The sequence below is a fragment of the Panicum hallii genome, chromosome 9 (genome assembly GCF_002211085.1).
Source record: "Panicum hallii strain FIL2 chromosome 9, PHallii_v3.1, whole genome shotgun sequence".
Classification (NCBI taxonomy): Eukaryota; Viridiplantae; Streptophyta; class Magnoliopsida; order Poales; family Poaceae; genus Panicum; species Panicum hallii.
The window spans coordinates 28,971,368-28,983,809 of NC_038050.1; the positions used below are offsets into that span (position 1 = coordinate 28,971,368).

The following is a 12,442-nucleotide window of genomic DNA, read 5'->3' on the forward strand; positions in this document are numbered from 1 at the left end:
TCGTATCCATGCTAGTGATGTCCTCATCAACCTTGATTGGTCGACCATGAAGCTTGCACCCCGATCTTGGTTTTGCTATTCTCCTTGACCAAGACACCCTCGCTCTCCCTTCCATACTGTGTGTCAGTCCGTTAATAAACATTTTTCAATAACGTATTATTAAAATATCTCAATACAATTTTGATGGATTATTGGGGAGATACTTTTACAATTCTCCAATAATCTCATTCTAATACAAATAATATATCGAGAGAATCAAAATTTTTCTATTATTTTAGTGGAGTTAGGGTAAAATATTAGCACTATCTAATAATTATGAGAAAAAAATACCGAAGCATTTTTAGAGAACGCTGGCCGGATGCCGTGGCGCTGAGCAGAAAACTGGCGAAATCTCGCACGGCCCAAGCAACGTCCTCGACACCACAATTCCCCGCAAACAGCGGATAAAACCCAGCGTCATCTGCCGATTATCATCATCCTAAACCTCACTCGCTCCGCCACTCCTCTTCCCGTCTCCCTCCCCCTATGGAGGCATCCGCCTCCGCTTCTGCCCCCGCGGCGCTCCTTCCGCTGCTGGCCGCCCCGCCGCGCTTCCTCCATCTTCCTCTCCGCCGCCCCTCCACCCGCCGCCACGGCTGCGGGAGTGGTCTCCTGCTCCAGCCGCCGCCGCCGGGCCCCGGCTCCCGCGCCCGCTCTAGGACAACCTGCTGCGCGTTGAGCCCCGACCAGGCGGACGTGCTGCAGGGTGGGACCTCGCTGGTCAGCGTCGCCGCCTTGCAGCTGGTGTGGTTGCGGTGGTTGCGGTGGCGCAGCGCGACGCACGGGGATTCCCCTGAGGTGAGCTTAAATAGTGGACATTTCGTTGGCTGCTGCTTTTTGCGCAGTCCTCGAGTTATGTTACATCTTCCAGGTAACAGAGTTTGCTTGAATTGATGTTACCATTTGCCATGCTCTGCCTTTTGAATTTTTTTTCGTTTTCCGAGAATTCTGCTGATTGAACATTGTATTCTGGCAGGTTTTACATGAACATGGCAAAAGCATTGTAAATAAGGCCCTTGGTGTATCAAAAAAAATGTATGACAGTAATTGTGCAGCACAAACAACTCATGATAGCGGGCTTCCAGAGCTTGGTGTTTCCGGAAGAATGATTGTTGATGAGATGTATTGCAATGCTGGTATATTTCCGCGTGTAAATACTGTACATAAAGAAACACAGGCTTATTCTGTAACTATTCCTTTGACACCTCCGGTTACATCAGTAGATATTTCTGGACGAGAAGAAGTTAGTTGCTCATCTCCAACTGCAAATTGTTCCATTGAAAAGGTTACAAGTGTTCCTGTGATGCCAGATACCGTATCAGAAGGACAAGATAAAACCAAGTATTTCTCTAACAGTATAGGCCGGGTAGCTGGGCTACCTTATCAATTTTTATCCCTTTCAGGACATCAGGAAGTGGTGCAAAATAGCCAAGGTCATACTGCTAAGCAAAAAGATGCCTGGGATGCTAATTTAGTTGAATGCCGCCAGGATCAAGAGGAACATCTTGATTTTACTTCTCTTTCGTCCTTTAAAAGAATAGCAGAAGATCATCTCAATTTTGTTCCCCTGGCTGGCAATCGCAATTTGTTCGAACCAGGGAAAGGGATTGAATCCACAAACTCAAATGCAGGGAGCTCTTATTTGCCAGCAGGTTTAAATTTGGAATTCATGTATTCTTCTTGGTACCTAGTCTGCTGAAATAATTTATTTACTTTTCATATCATCTATAGAATGATAATGGCCCATCTCCTCTGAAGCATACTCTATATTCAGGGCACTTTGCTCCAGTTGCATGCTTAAGGGAAGGTCCTGTGAGTAAACAAGAGAAAGCTGTGAAGGACCATGATGGTGCACCAGTAACTGGCTGGAGCATTTCTAACATACTAAACAAGGAGAATCTAGATAACTTCACTCAAGCAAAAAGAGGGGGATTGAAGGGAACGAAGGATACATTAGATTACTCAAGGATATACAATAGTTTCTTAATTGATGGAAGGTATCATAATTGATAGATAATCACTGTGAAACTTTTGAGTCCGGAACTCCAACTTTTTGCATGTAGTGCTAATTTCAAATTATGCACCTTGTACATCTGTAATTTTTTTTTTTGGGTTGAAACATCCATTTGGTATTTTCAGACTGAAGGACTGTGTGGATTTGTTAGAAAGCATGGAGCAAAATGGATTACTTGATATGAAGAAGGTAAATTACCTTTCCAAAGTTTAATGGTTTTTACATTTTTGAGGGGAATGAGTTTTCCAATTAGCCTCTGTAATAGGTAATAGTATATATTTATTCTAAGGTTGTCTAATTTTAGTCCTGCACTATGAAATGCCTAATATTCATCCTTCAACTATAGAAAATGGAGTAAATATTCCCCTTAACCCAAATCAGCTTGGTTATGCAGCATGGCAACAATTTTTGACACGTAATTGCTAAGTTAGCTGAAGGCAGAAACTAAAATAGGAACATGTTAGGATCCACATGTCAGATTTTGCTGACCTCTGAGCAGTTGTCAAAGCCATGTCACGGTTGGGGAGGTGTTTTTAGTAAGAAAGAAAATAGGAGCTCCAGAATCCAGATCTTAGTTGGTTTTACCTGTCTGTTGTGTACCTTCCATTACCAGGTTCCAAGATCGGGAACCTCCTGTTGATGTGTTTGACTTGCCATTGATGATGAATAGGGAAAAAAGATGAAAATGGTGGTAGGATATGACATTCCACTGCCAACGAAGATGCCATGTTCAGCAGTTTAGTGCCCACTAGGACAGTACAACTTCCAAAACTAGGCTGATTATGGACTCACGGGCTATATGCTCTCATTTTACATAGATCAAGGCTAAAATTACACTACTACAAGAGCTGAGGGGCCTAATTTACTTCTTTCCCTATAAAATATCTTCAAGCTCCTGATTTTCATTAATTTTCAGATCCACCATGCCAGCTTTTTCAGTATGTGTAAGAAGCAAAGGGCTGTCTTGGAAGCTCTTCGCTTCTGCAGATTGATTGACAGCCCAAAAATAAGTACCTTCAATATGCTTTTGTCCGTGTGTGCTAATTCACAAGATTTTGACGGTAACTGCTGTACCTTGAAGTTCTAGCATTTCTTGTCAGATATGCCAGAGTTGACTTAGAACCATGGAGTATCTACTTGTTTTTACTTTTACAGGAGCCCTCCAAGTTATGGAGCTCCTAAAGGAAGCTGGGCTAAAACCTGATTGTAAACTTTACACCACGCTGATATCAACTTGTGCAAAGTGTGGAAAAGTTGATGCCATGTTCGAGGTAGTTAACTAAATCACAAAGTTACATAGTGGTTTCCTTTTGATATATATTAATATACATGTTGTATTTACATTTTAGGTCTTCCATGAGATGGTCAGTGCTGGTATAGAGCCAAATGTCAACACATACAGCGCGTTAATTGATGGCTGTGCTAGAGCTGGACAAGTGGCAAAAGCATTTGGTGCTTATGGGATTATGAGTTCAAAGGTGATATTGTTCTGTCTGATGTGTTTTATGTTAGATGTGCTCCTTTTACTTTGGCTATAAATGTTACTGAAGATATCTTGCTATCTATTACTCTCTATATGGTTTTCAACTTTTCATACTCGTCAAACTTACTGGGTCATACTTTCAGTAGAAGGTGAAGCCAGATCGAGTTGTCTTCAATGCTTTAATCAGTGCATGCGGTGAATCTGGGGCTGTGGCTCGGGCGTTTGATGTTTTATCAGAAATGACAGCAGAATCTTCGGAATCAAAAGGATCACGACCAATCCTTCCTGATCATGTTACTGTTGGAGCGCTAATGAAGACATGTATTCAGGCGGGCCAGGTGGCTTTACAGATTAAGCATTGTTAAGGAAATGCAAAATGGGTAATATAGCATCTGTATCCAAAATCAAGTTGTGCTTGTCTTGTTTGTATAGGCTGATCGAGCTCGTGAGGTGTATAAAATGCTTCAGGAGTACAATATAAAGGGTACCCCGGAAGTTTACACAATCGCATTGAGAAGCTGTAGCCTGACTGGTGATTTAGGGTTTGCACTGAAGATATATGAAGATATGAACAAGATTGGAGTAAAACCTGATGAGGTGCATTTTTTAGTGGTAACCTTAAAGAATGAAAAACCTAATGTGCTCTCTACATCTTATTTCTTTTTCTGTTTGTTTCATGAACTACAGATGTTTTTGAGTGCTCTAGTTGATGTAGCTGGCCATGCTAAGAGGGCAGATGCTGCATTTGAGATAATGAAAGATGCAAGAGCAAAAGGTTTACACGTTGGAACAATTGCATACAGTTCGTTAATGGGTGCTTGCTGCAATGTAAGTTCTTTTGTAAACTGTTGCATGAAAAACACATATATGATTCAAATATGACATGCATGTTGGTCGATAGCCCTAGATTTTGTAAGTAATGTGTAACTTTCATAGGTCACTCTATCGCATGCTATATTCGTATCCCTCTCTTCCCCCCATCCATTGATATATTACGAAGATTCCTTCTAGCTCATCATGATTTGAGGGCCACTGTTTCAGGCAAAGGACTGGAAGAAGGCACTGCAGCTTTACGAGGAGATTAAGTCTATCAAATTGACCCCAACTGTTTCAATGATGAATGCTTTGATCACCTCTCTGTGTATGTACCCTCCTACAAAGAAATGATAAACAACATTTTCATTTTCCACTTATATATTCTCTAAGAAAGAAAAATTACTAGATGTCCCTGTGCTTGTAACAATACTACTTAGGTTGTTCAATATAAATAGTAAATTCATATGTGGTCTGTTGTCCGGTGTTAAAAAAAACTCCTAGGTGTTATGGAAACAAATCGCCTAGCACTATTGTGGTGGTGGGACCTAGTGCCTAGCTTGCCTATGAAAGGGAGAGGGGGTCACTTACAGGGAGAGGGGAGGATTAGATAAATTGTGGTAGGAAAGGTATCTCAGTGGCAGAATGGCAGGGGGAGGTGATGCCATCGATAGCGTGGCAATGGCAAAATTCGCTGGCTGCTAGGTCTAATGGACCTCACCTAGGAAGCAGCCTAACTACTGGCTAGGTGGCTACATAGACCATTTCTTTAAGCACTACGAATGTGCAAACTGTCACTTAAACTATTTCATCTTTTCAATTAGCTTAAAATGCTGATGTGGCATTGCAGTAAGCAAACTAAAGCGTCATCACACACGCAGTATCTAGTTGAAAGCCACTAGGACATAACTTTTGTAATTTGCAACTTTACAGATCGAAGTGGGACTTCATTTTGAGTTTAATGATCTACCAAGTTAGTTTTCAGGTCTGAGGGCTAGCTAATTGTCGTAATCATAAAGGAGGATCAATGGTATTTCCATTGTCTGAAAAATGCATAATAGCTACTAGTCCTTTTCATTTGAACCTTGTCCTTTGAACATTCAAATAATGTTTGTTTCCATGCTTTTTATTAACCATGTAATGAAACTGCAGGTGATGGTGATCAGGTCTTAAAGGCTGTTGATGTCCTTAATGAGATGAACAGAATAGGAGTCTGTCCAAATGAGATAACATATTCTGTCTTATTTGTTGCTTGTGAAAGGTAATATTTTGAGCATGAATTGCACCTTTCAAATTAATTTTGTGGTATTCTTTAGATACTAACAGCTGGAATGTAGAAACGGTGAAGCACAACTAGGTTTGGATTTGTTTGAACAATTAATAATAGATGGCATTGGCATCAATCCAACCATTATTGGTTCTCTAACTGGTAAGGTTATTTCTCCCTTTTCTTGTTACGCATATGAGAACTTGAATTCTCTTGAGGAAAAATACACCCCAGGTCCCCAAACTCATGCCACTGTGATAGTCAGGTCGCCGAACTCTTAAAATGCATATTTGAATCCCATAACTGTTTAAAGGGTCCATCCCGGGTCCCAGATGCACCATGCAAGCTTCTAGCGCCAACATAGCCTGCCACCGTGGCGCCAATATACAAAAAAGCCCTCCACATTTCGCATCCCCTGTCTCCCACAGTCCTGAACCTGACACGTGGGCCCCACATATCCTATTCACCTCTCTTGGCTTTCTCTTTCTTCCTCACCATTCTCCTCTCTTTCTTCCTCACCATTCTCCTCTCTCACCCAAACCATCTACTCCACCTCCCACTTCTCCTGGCTGCCCCAATCCCGCCGCTCACCCAGCTCCACCGCGCCCCTTCCACCGCCACCGCTCACCTAGCTCCACCACACCCCCTCCATCGCCGCTGCTTTGCTCCACAAGCAGTAGGAGCCGCTGCCGCGGCTTGGAGCCACATCGTGGCCTCGGCCTCGGCCCGTGCTGCGCCGTCGGGCGCGGACTGCAGATGAGGGGCCATCTCCGGCCTCGGGCACGGGCTGCAGATGAGGGGCCCGCTCCGGCCGAGGTCGCCTTGCCACTCTCCCCAAGGGAGGCCGCGCGGTCGGCGCCAAGGTCATGGCGGGAGCTGCCGCCAAGGCCGGGGGAGAGAGGGGACGCCGCGGGCGGCCATGGTAGGAGCTGGCGCAGCCGCCCCAGCCGGCCATGGCGGGAGCTGTCGCCGAGGCTGGCGCGTCCTTGCCCGCGGGGAGTGAGGGGATGCCACCGAGGCCATGGGCGAAAGCAGCAAGAGATGCAGGGTAGGAGGCAGGCGAAGAACCCAGGCCGCGGGCCATCCCTAGCTAGCTTCTCCCCGTGTTACAGAGAGATATGAGGGGAGGAGAGGAGAGAGATAGGAGGGGAGGTGAGAGGACACTGAGTTAAGATAATAGAAATTGGGGGGGGGGTTTGCAAAATGTTCACCAGCGTGGCACTACTTGGCATGTCACGTTGGCTTTGGATGCTTGCGTGGCGCATTTGGGACTTGGGATGGACCTAAATACACGTTTTGGGAGTTTAGGGACCCCCAATGAACTAGCGATACAAATTTGGGGACTTGTGGTGCATTTTACTCAATTCTCTTTGTTTCCTTAACCTACTTATTTGACCCTTTTTCTTATGTGTATGTCTTTTGGGAGTCGTTTTGTTTGTTCCACTTCTATATTTGATAACAAGCCTATCCCAACTTGCTTGGGACTAAGATGATTTGTTGTTGTTTGTTCCGCTGTTGTTCTATATTTGATGACAATACCTGCTGACACAACTTCTATTCAGGTTTATGTCTACAAATGTTTGACAGTGATCTCTCGCTTGGGAATATAATTGTCAACTTCAGCTTAGGGAAACCACAAATTGACAACAAATGGTATGCTCCTCAGCCTTGCCGGATCATCTCATAGTCTCACATATGTAATTCGAAGGAACCTAATGTTAGGTTCAGTTATTTAGATTACCCTGTAGGCTAAATTGACATGGAACAATTGTACATAGTTGACAGAGTCCTTTACATACTAGATGTGGTTTGTGCTGTAAAAAATGTTCTGGTCCATCTTCACAGCTTGTCTAGGATTGATCCAGATCTATGAAGCGCATGATGCTGGGGAATTAATAGGCTATGCTACAGTGAACTTAAAGGCTTCTCTGCCTGAGCATTCAGGAAGCCATGCTGGTATACAATCATATATAGTTTCCACTAGACATGCAGTGAAATGGAAGACAGAGAGCAGTCTGCTCCTTACAAATGATCAAGAATGCAGTCAATTCACATCCCCCATGAATGCCATGTGTCATCCTCAATCAGCACAGCAGCAGCAAAATCAACAATCATGTATAGTTACCCCTAGACATGCAGTGAAATGGAAGAGAGAGCAGTCTACTCCTTACGAATGATCAAGAATGCAGTAAATTGACATCCCTCATGAATGCCATGTGTCATCCTCAATCAGCACAGCAGCAGCAAAATCAACACCTCTATGTCATTCCTTATGAATTCCATGCATGATCCTCCCTTAGACGGATGTTTATTCCATCATAGTTCTTGAACAACTTCCTGCAAGATGTGTATAGATGTATCTATTATTATTTTTTACAATGTTACTTTTTAGTAAGTTATTTTTATTTTTTTTGTAGGACTTCCGCAGCAACTACGGTGTATCGTAATGCAGTTTCAACTGGGCTAGTACCTTCGAGCGATGTTTTATCTCAAGTGTTGGGATGTTTGAGGCTTCCTCATGAAAATTCGCTGAAGAGTCGTTTCATTGAAAACATGGGAATAAGTTGTGATATTCCACATAATCCAAATATAAATTCACTCTTCGAAGGATTCGGTGAATATGACATTCGTGCTTTTTCGATTCTGGAGGTAATCATGTTATCTTCAATAAACATTGGCTCTATTTCAACATCTGCGGATATTAATGAAAGTTGCATGGCTTGCTGTCACAGGAGGCTGCTTCATTAGGAGCAGTTGCAAGTATTTCCATGAAAGATACTAGGATTGTTATTGATGCAAGAAAGTTAAGGATCCACACAGCCGAGGTACTTTTTCTACTTGCAATATTAGATGTTCATGAGACTGCTTTATCATTTTACCTGAATAAAATTGAAGGTCACATCATTACTGTGTCCTTGCTTCTGCATTTTGTCATATTTCTCAGTTGAAATTGTTCTCAAGCACGGACCTGGTGCAGTAGTAGAGACTCTGCACCTGTCCTGGATTTGAACTGCCTCTTTGCAGAATATAATTTTGTAGGACTTTTTTGCAAGAGTAAGGCTGTCTAGGAATTCCCTTGCCCAGACCCCACCTTGTGTGGGAGCTTTCGCACTGGGTACACCCTTTTCTCGGTTGAAATTGTTCTATTGTTTCTCCCCAAGAAAAGGTTCTGTGGTGAGAAACAGCAGTAACTCGGTTGCCAAGGGGACATCTTCTTCCCATAGTCGAGCCCCCCCTACTTGTGTGTCCTTGTTTTGTTGCTAACATTGGGGGTAAAGTTGTATGTTTTGCATTGTTTATGTAACTGATAGTGTATCTTCTTATATTTTTTTCTTTCGTTTTATTTTTTTTGTAGGTTTCTCTTCTTGCAACATTGAGATCCTTGAAACATCGACTTGCTGCAGGTGAATACTAAAGTTTTTAAACATCAAATAATTTGCTTTTGCAACTATTTTCTAGTGAATCAAGGAAATACAAAGTTTCAACACATTCATGCTTTGCACCCACCCCCACCCTGACAAAAAGATGTGGAGAATAATAAATATGCATAGTTTCTGGATTATTTGTGCTCCTGTAAAATTTGTTTGAACTTTAAACTATGAATAGGTATAATTGGCCATTTTCTGATACAAAAAGGCCAGATGAGATATATAATCTTGTTTTTTATGAGTATTAACATTAAGCATTGTTACAACCAATAGCCACCTGAATTACAAACACATGGTCACTTTTTTTAGTCAAATGTTCACAGTTCTAGGATTTCTTCATGCAAAAAACTAAATAGTTATTCTGTGGTTTACTCACGCACCAATAAGAAATTGGAGAAATATATACATTGTACTCCATCCATAAATATAAACATTTTTAGGTTTGTCATGGATCAAACCTTTTTTCAACTTTGACTGTCAATAGCAAAAATTCATGATAGCTATCATAATACGTAACTATTTCTATTTAAAATAATTTATAGAGATGTTATTGGTCAAAGTTAAAAGATTTGACTTAGGACTAACCTAAATTACCTAATAGTGCTTATATTTGTGGACGGACGAAGTATAATTTATATCACAGTTTTTTCGGTTCTAATATTTCTTATGTGATGCAGGTGCAAGGTTACCAAACGTGACAATCTTGTTACCCACAGAAAAGAAACAGGTCGACATTGATGAAAGGGAAAAAACACTAAAGCTTGCTGGAAGGTGAGATCACATCCATTACTCTGATTACATGTGCTATATATTTATCAATCGGATTTTACATTGTGAAGTTTGTTCAGCCTGAAACTTGAAAACATTATCTCAGTTATCCATTAAAATAATTTGATAACTTTTGGAAGAGACTGATTTGGGTTGTGGCGTGCAGAATTGGTCAAGCAGTTGGTTCTCTCCTGAGGCGATTAGGAATTTCATACCAAGGGGAGGAGTCCCACGGGAGGATGAGGATCAATGGCCTCACGTTAAGGAGATGGTTCAATCCAAAATTGAATAGCAAATCCTCCAGTGCCGCGCCAGCTGACTTGCTTCCACTATCGTCACGTTTAGCCAAAGGGATTGCTGATCAGCAACGCGACATCAGAAGCCTTTCATTCTAGTAGTGCACGTCAATCCAATAGCAACAGATCTCGGTAACCTTTATGAGAACATGTCCAGGATAGTAAAATGTGTGAATAGTTTGTTCAGAGGAAGGAAATACATATACTACATTTATATAATCTGTGAAAATATTATTCAAAATAAAGAAATACACAATACATCAAACTTTGTAATCAGGATGCATAAAACGAATTCAGTTTTTAGTGTATGAAGCATTTTTGTCTCGTTCACGTTCTTTGTCACGCATGATAAGATGAATATGCATGCTTCATAGCATAGAAAAGCATATACGCTGTTTCCATATAGCAAATCCTCTTCATGTTTGTCCAAAACGATAAACCACCATCAGAACCGTCCGATTGTGTATCTTGACCTCATTTTATAAGCTCAAGGGTTGAATGCCTGATTTTGTAATTTACGGGATCGAGTGTACATTTGAATTCACTGCTCTAGCGCCCCATCACTGTCGGTTTGAAAATATCATCACCGCCGGTTTAAGGGGCGTTGGATAATATATATCGACGGTGATAACGGGAGCCATCACCGCTAGATCTAAAACCAGCGGTGATGATCTAGTCCAATCACGTTGATCCTCTTCTGTTAGGAGTAGTCGATGAGACCTCCCTTCTCCTCTAGAGCGTTGCTCCGTCACCCCAATCCTCAACCCTCAAGCGCATGCGAGTGAAGCGGCTTGTGACAAAAAGGATGGCGAGCAAGAAAGGAGCCACTAAGTCGAAGGGGAAGGATTCCAAACCCACTGTCACCGCCTGCGATGGGTGGAGAACAAGTAAGTGCTCTGAGGCTGACCTTAAAACGCTGGTAGATGAATGCCTCCTGCAGTCCGAGGAGATTATCCAGTGGTGCTCTGCCACTGGTGATAAGAGACCATATGATAGGGCTGCGGAGACTGTTTTGTTTCAATATTTTATCGAGCGCGGATTGACCCTCCCAGCTTCTGATTTTTTCACAATCTTCTTTTCTATTATGGCATCCAACTCCATCACCTCAACCCCAACTCTATTCTCAACATTTCCATCTTTGTCCATTTTTGTGAAGCCTTCTTGGGGTAAGAACCTCACTTCGACCTCTTCTGCTACCTCTTCCATCTCAAGCACAACCCAACAAGAGTACCATGTATGAAGTCGGTGGTGCCAGGTTCCAGTTGAGACAGGGAATGGAAAAGAAGTATACCGCCTACAAATTCCCGACTAGTCTGTCTGGGTGGAGGGGGCGGTGGTTCTATATTGGAAACCATCAGCCCTCACTTCCCGAAAAGGACCGCCGAGGCACTCAGGATCCGTGGCGAGTGGACGATGCCATGCCATGACATGAGCCAAATCGAGGATCTACTCGGAATGATCAAGGAGCATAGAGATCCAGGAGTTACTGGAGTATCGGTGATATATACATGGCTAGGCAAGCGGATCCAGCCGCTGCAATAGCACACGCGCTTTGGCTTCGAGTACCTTGGCATCTCAGATCCGTCTTGGTTTTCTGCAGAGCGTATTGAGAAAGGTGAAGCCTTGCTACGAGTAAACCGGGTGCTCATGGGTGCTGAAACCATCCCATGTCTGCTGAGCCTATACTCGGCAAAGAATCCTCCCAAACAGGTAGGATTAAGTAGTTGTATCATTCTATTGAGTACTTTTGATGTCCTTTAATGACAAATCTTGGAATATTACTGCAGGATGATATAAATGTATATAGGAGCATGCCTCCGATGCTGAACATTGAACGTCTGAGCCACCTGATGCCGTCGATGTTCGAAGCATCCCGAATCTGTCGACCCACTGTTGATCCAGTGAGCGGGGAGGATGACGAGGGCACCGATGACGACCGCACCTTGCGGAGGTGATGAAGGGCAAGAAAGAGAAGACCTCCCAGGAAGGCTAGAGCTCTCCTGGTGGTGATCCTTTGCCCAGTCACCCTAAGGGGCCGAGGTCCGCCACCCGGAAGCGCAAGGCTAGTGCTTTGCCAGGTGGAGACGAAGATGAGACACCTAGGTGAGTGCCCTTCCTCGACCTTATGAGTGTTTTTTGGTTACTTTCTCGTGGTGATTTTGACTAAATTCTTCCCTTTCTTGAATCTTCAATTCTAGCTCCTCGAACCCCAAGCATGCCAAGAAAAAGATCGGGGAAGTAGCCGAGGATGATACTGTGAAGGGGCAAGATATACCCTCCATCACGGTGGACCCATCAACAGGTGTTGCTGAAGCCATGCTGGGGCAAACACCG

General features: G+C 43.0%; 1 protein-coding gene across 5 annotated transcripts; it reads left to right on the plus strand.

Moving 5' to 3' along the window:
- Positions 1–458: 458 nt before the first annotated feature.
- LOC112874519 (pentatricopeptide repeat-containing protein MRL1, chloroplastic) lies at positions 459–10,416 on the plus strand. Of its 5 annotated transcripts, none has more exons than XM_025937885.1 (20): positions 465–837; positions 1,016–1,175; positions 1,260–1,691; positions 1,814–2,036; positions 2,179–2,242; positions 2,970–3,114; positions 3,209–3,324; positions 3,403–3,531; positions 3,683–3,874; positions 3,969–4,133; positions 4,224–4,364; positions 4,578–4,677; positions 5,502–5,610; positions 5,687–5,778; positions 7,179–7,269; positions 8,034–8,265; positions 8,349–8,441; positions 8,972–9,020; positions 9,722–9,815; positions 9,979–10,416. In XM_025937885.1, exons 1-20 carry the CDS (start codon positions 526–528, stop codon positions 10,205–10,207), a joined length of 3,168 nt encoding a protein of 1,055 aa, XP_025793670.1. In that variant the 5' UTR covers positions 465–525; the 3' UTR covers positions 10,208–10,416. The 5 variants fall into 5 exon arrangements, with proteins under 5 accessions (XP_025793673.1, XP_025793670.1, XP_025793671.1 ...); XM_025937886.1 differs by having other exon boundaries at positions 1,263–1,691; XM_025937884.1 differs by having other exon boundaries at positions 1,016–1,691.
- Positions 10,417–12,442: the final 2,026 nt, after the last annotated feature.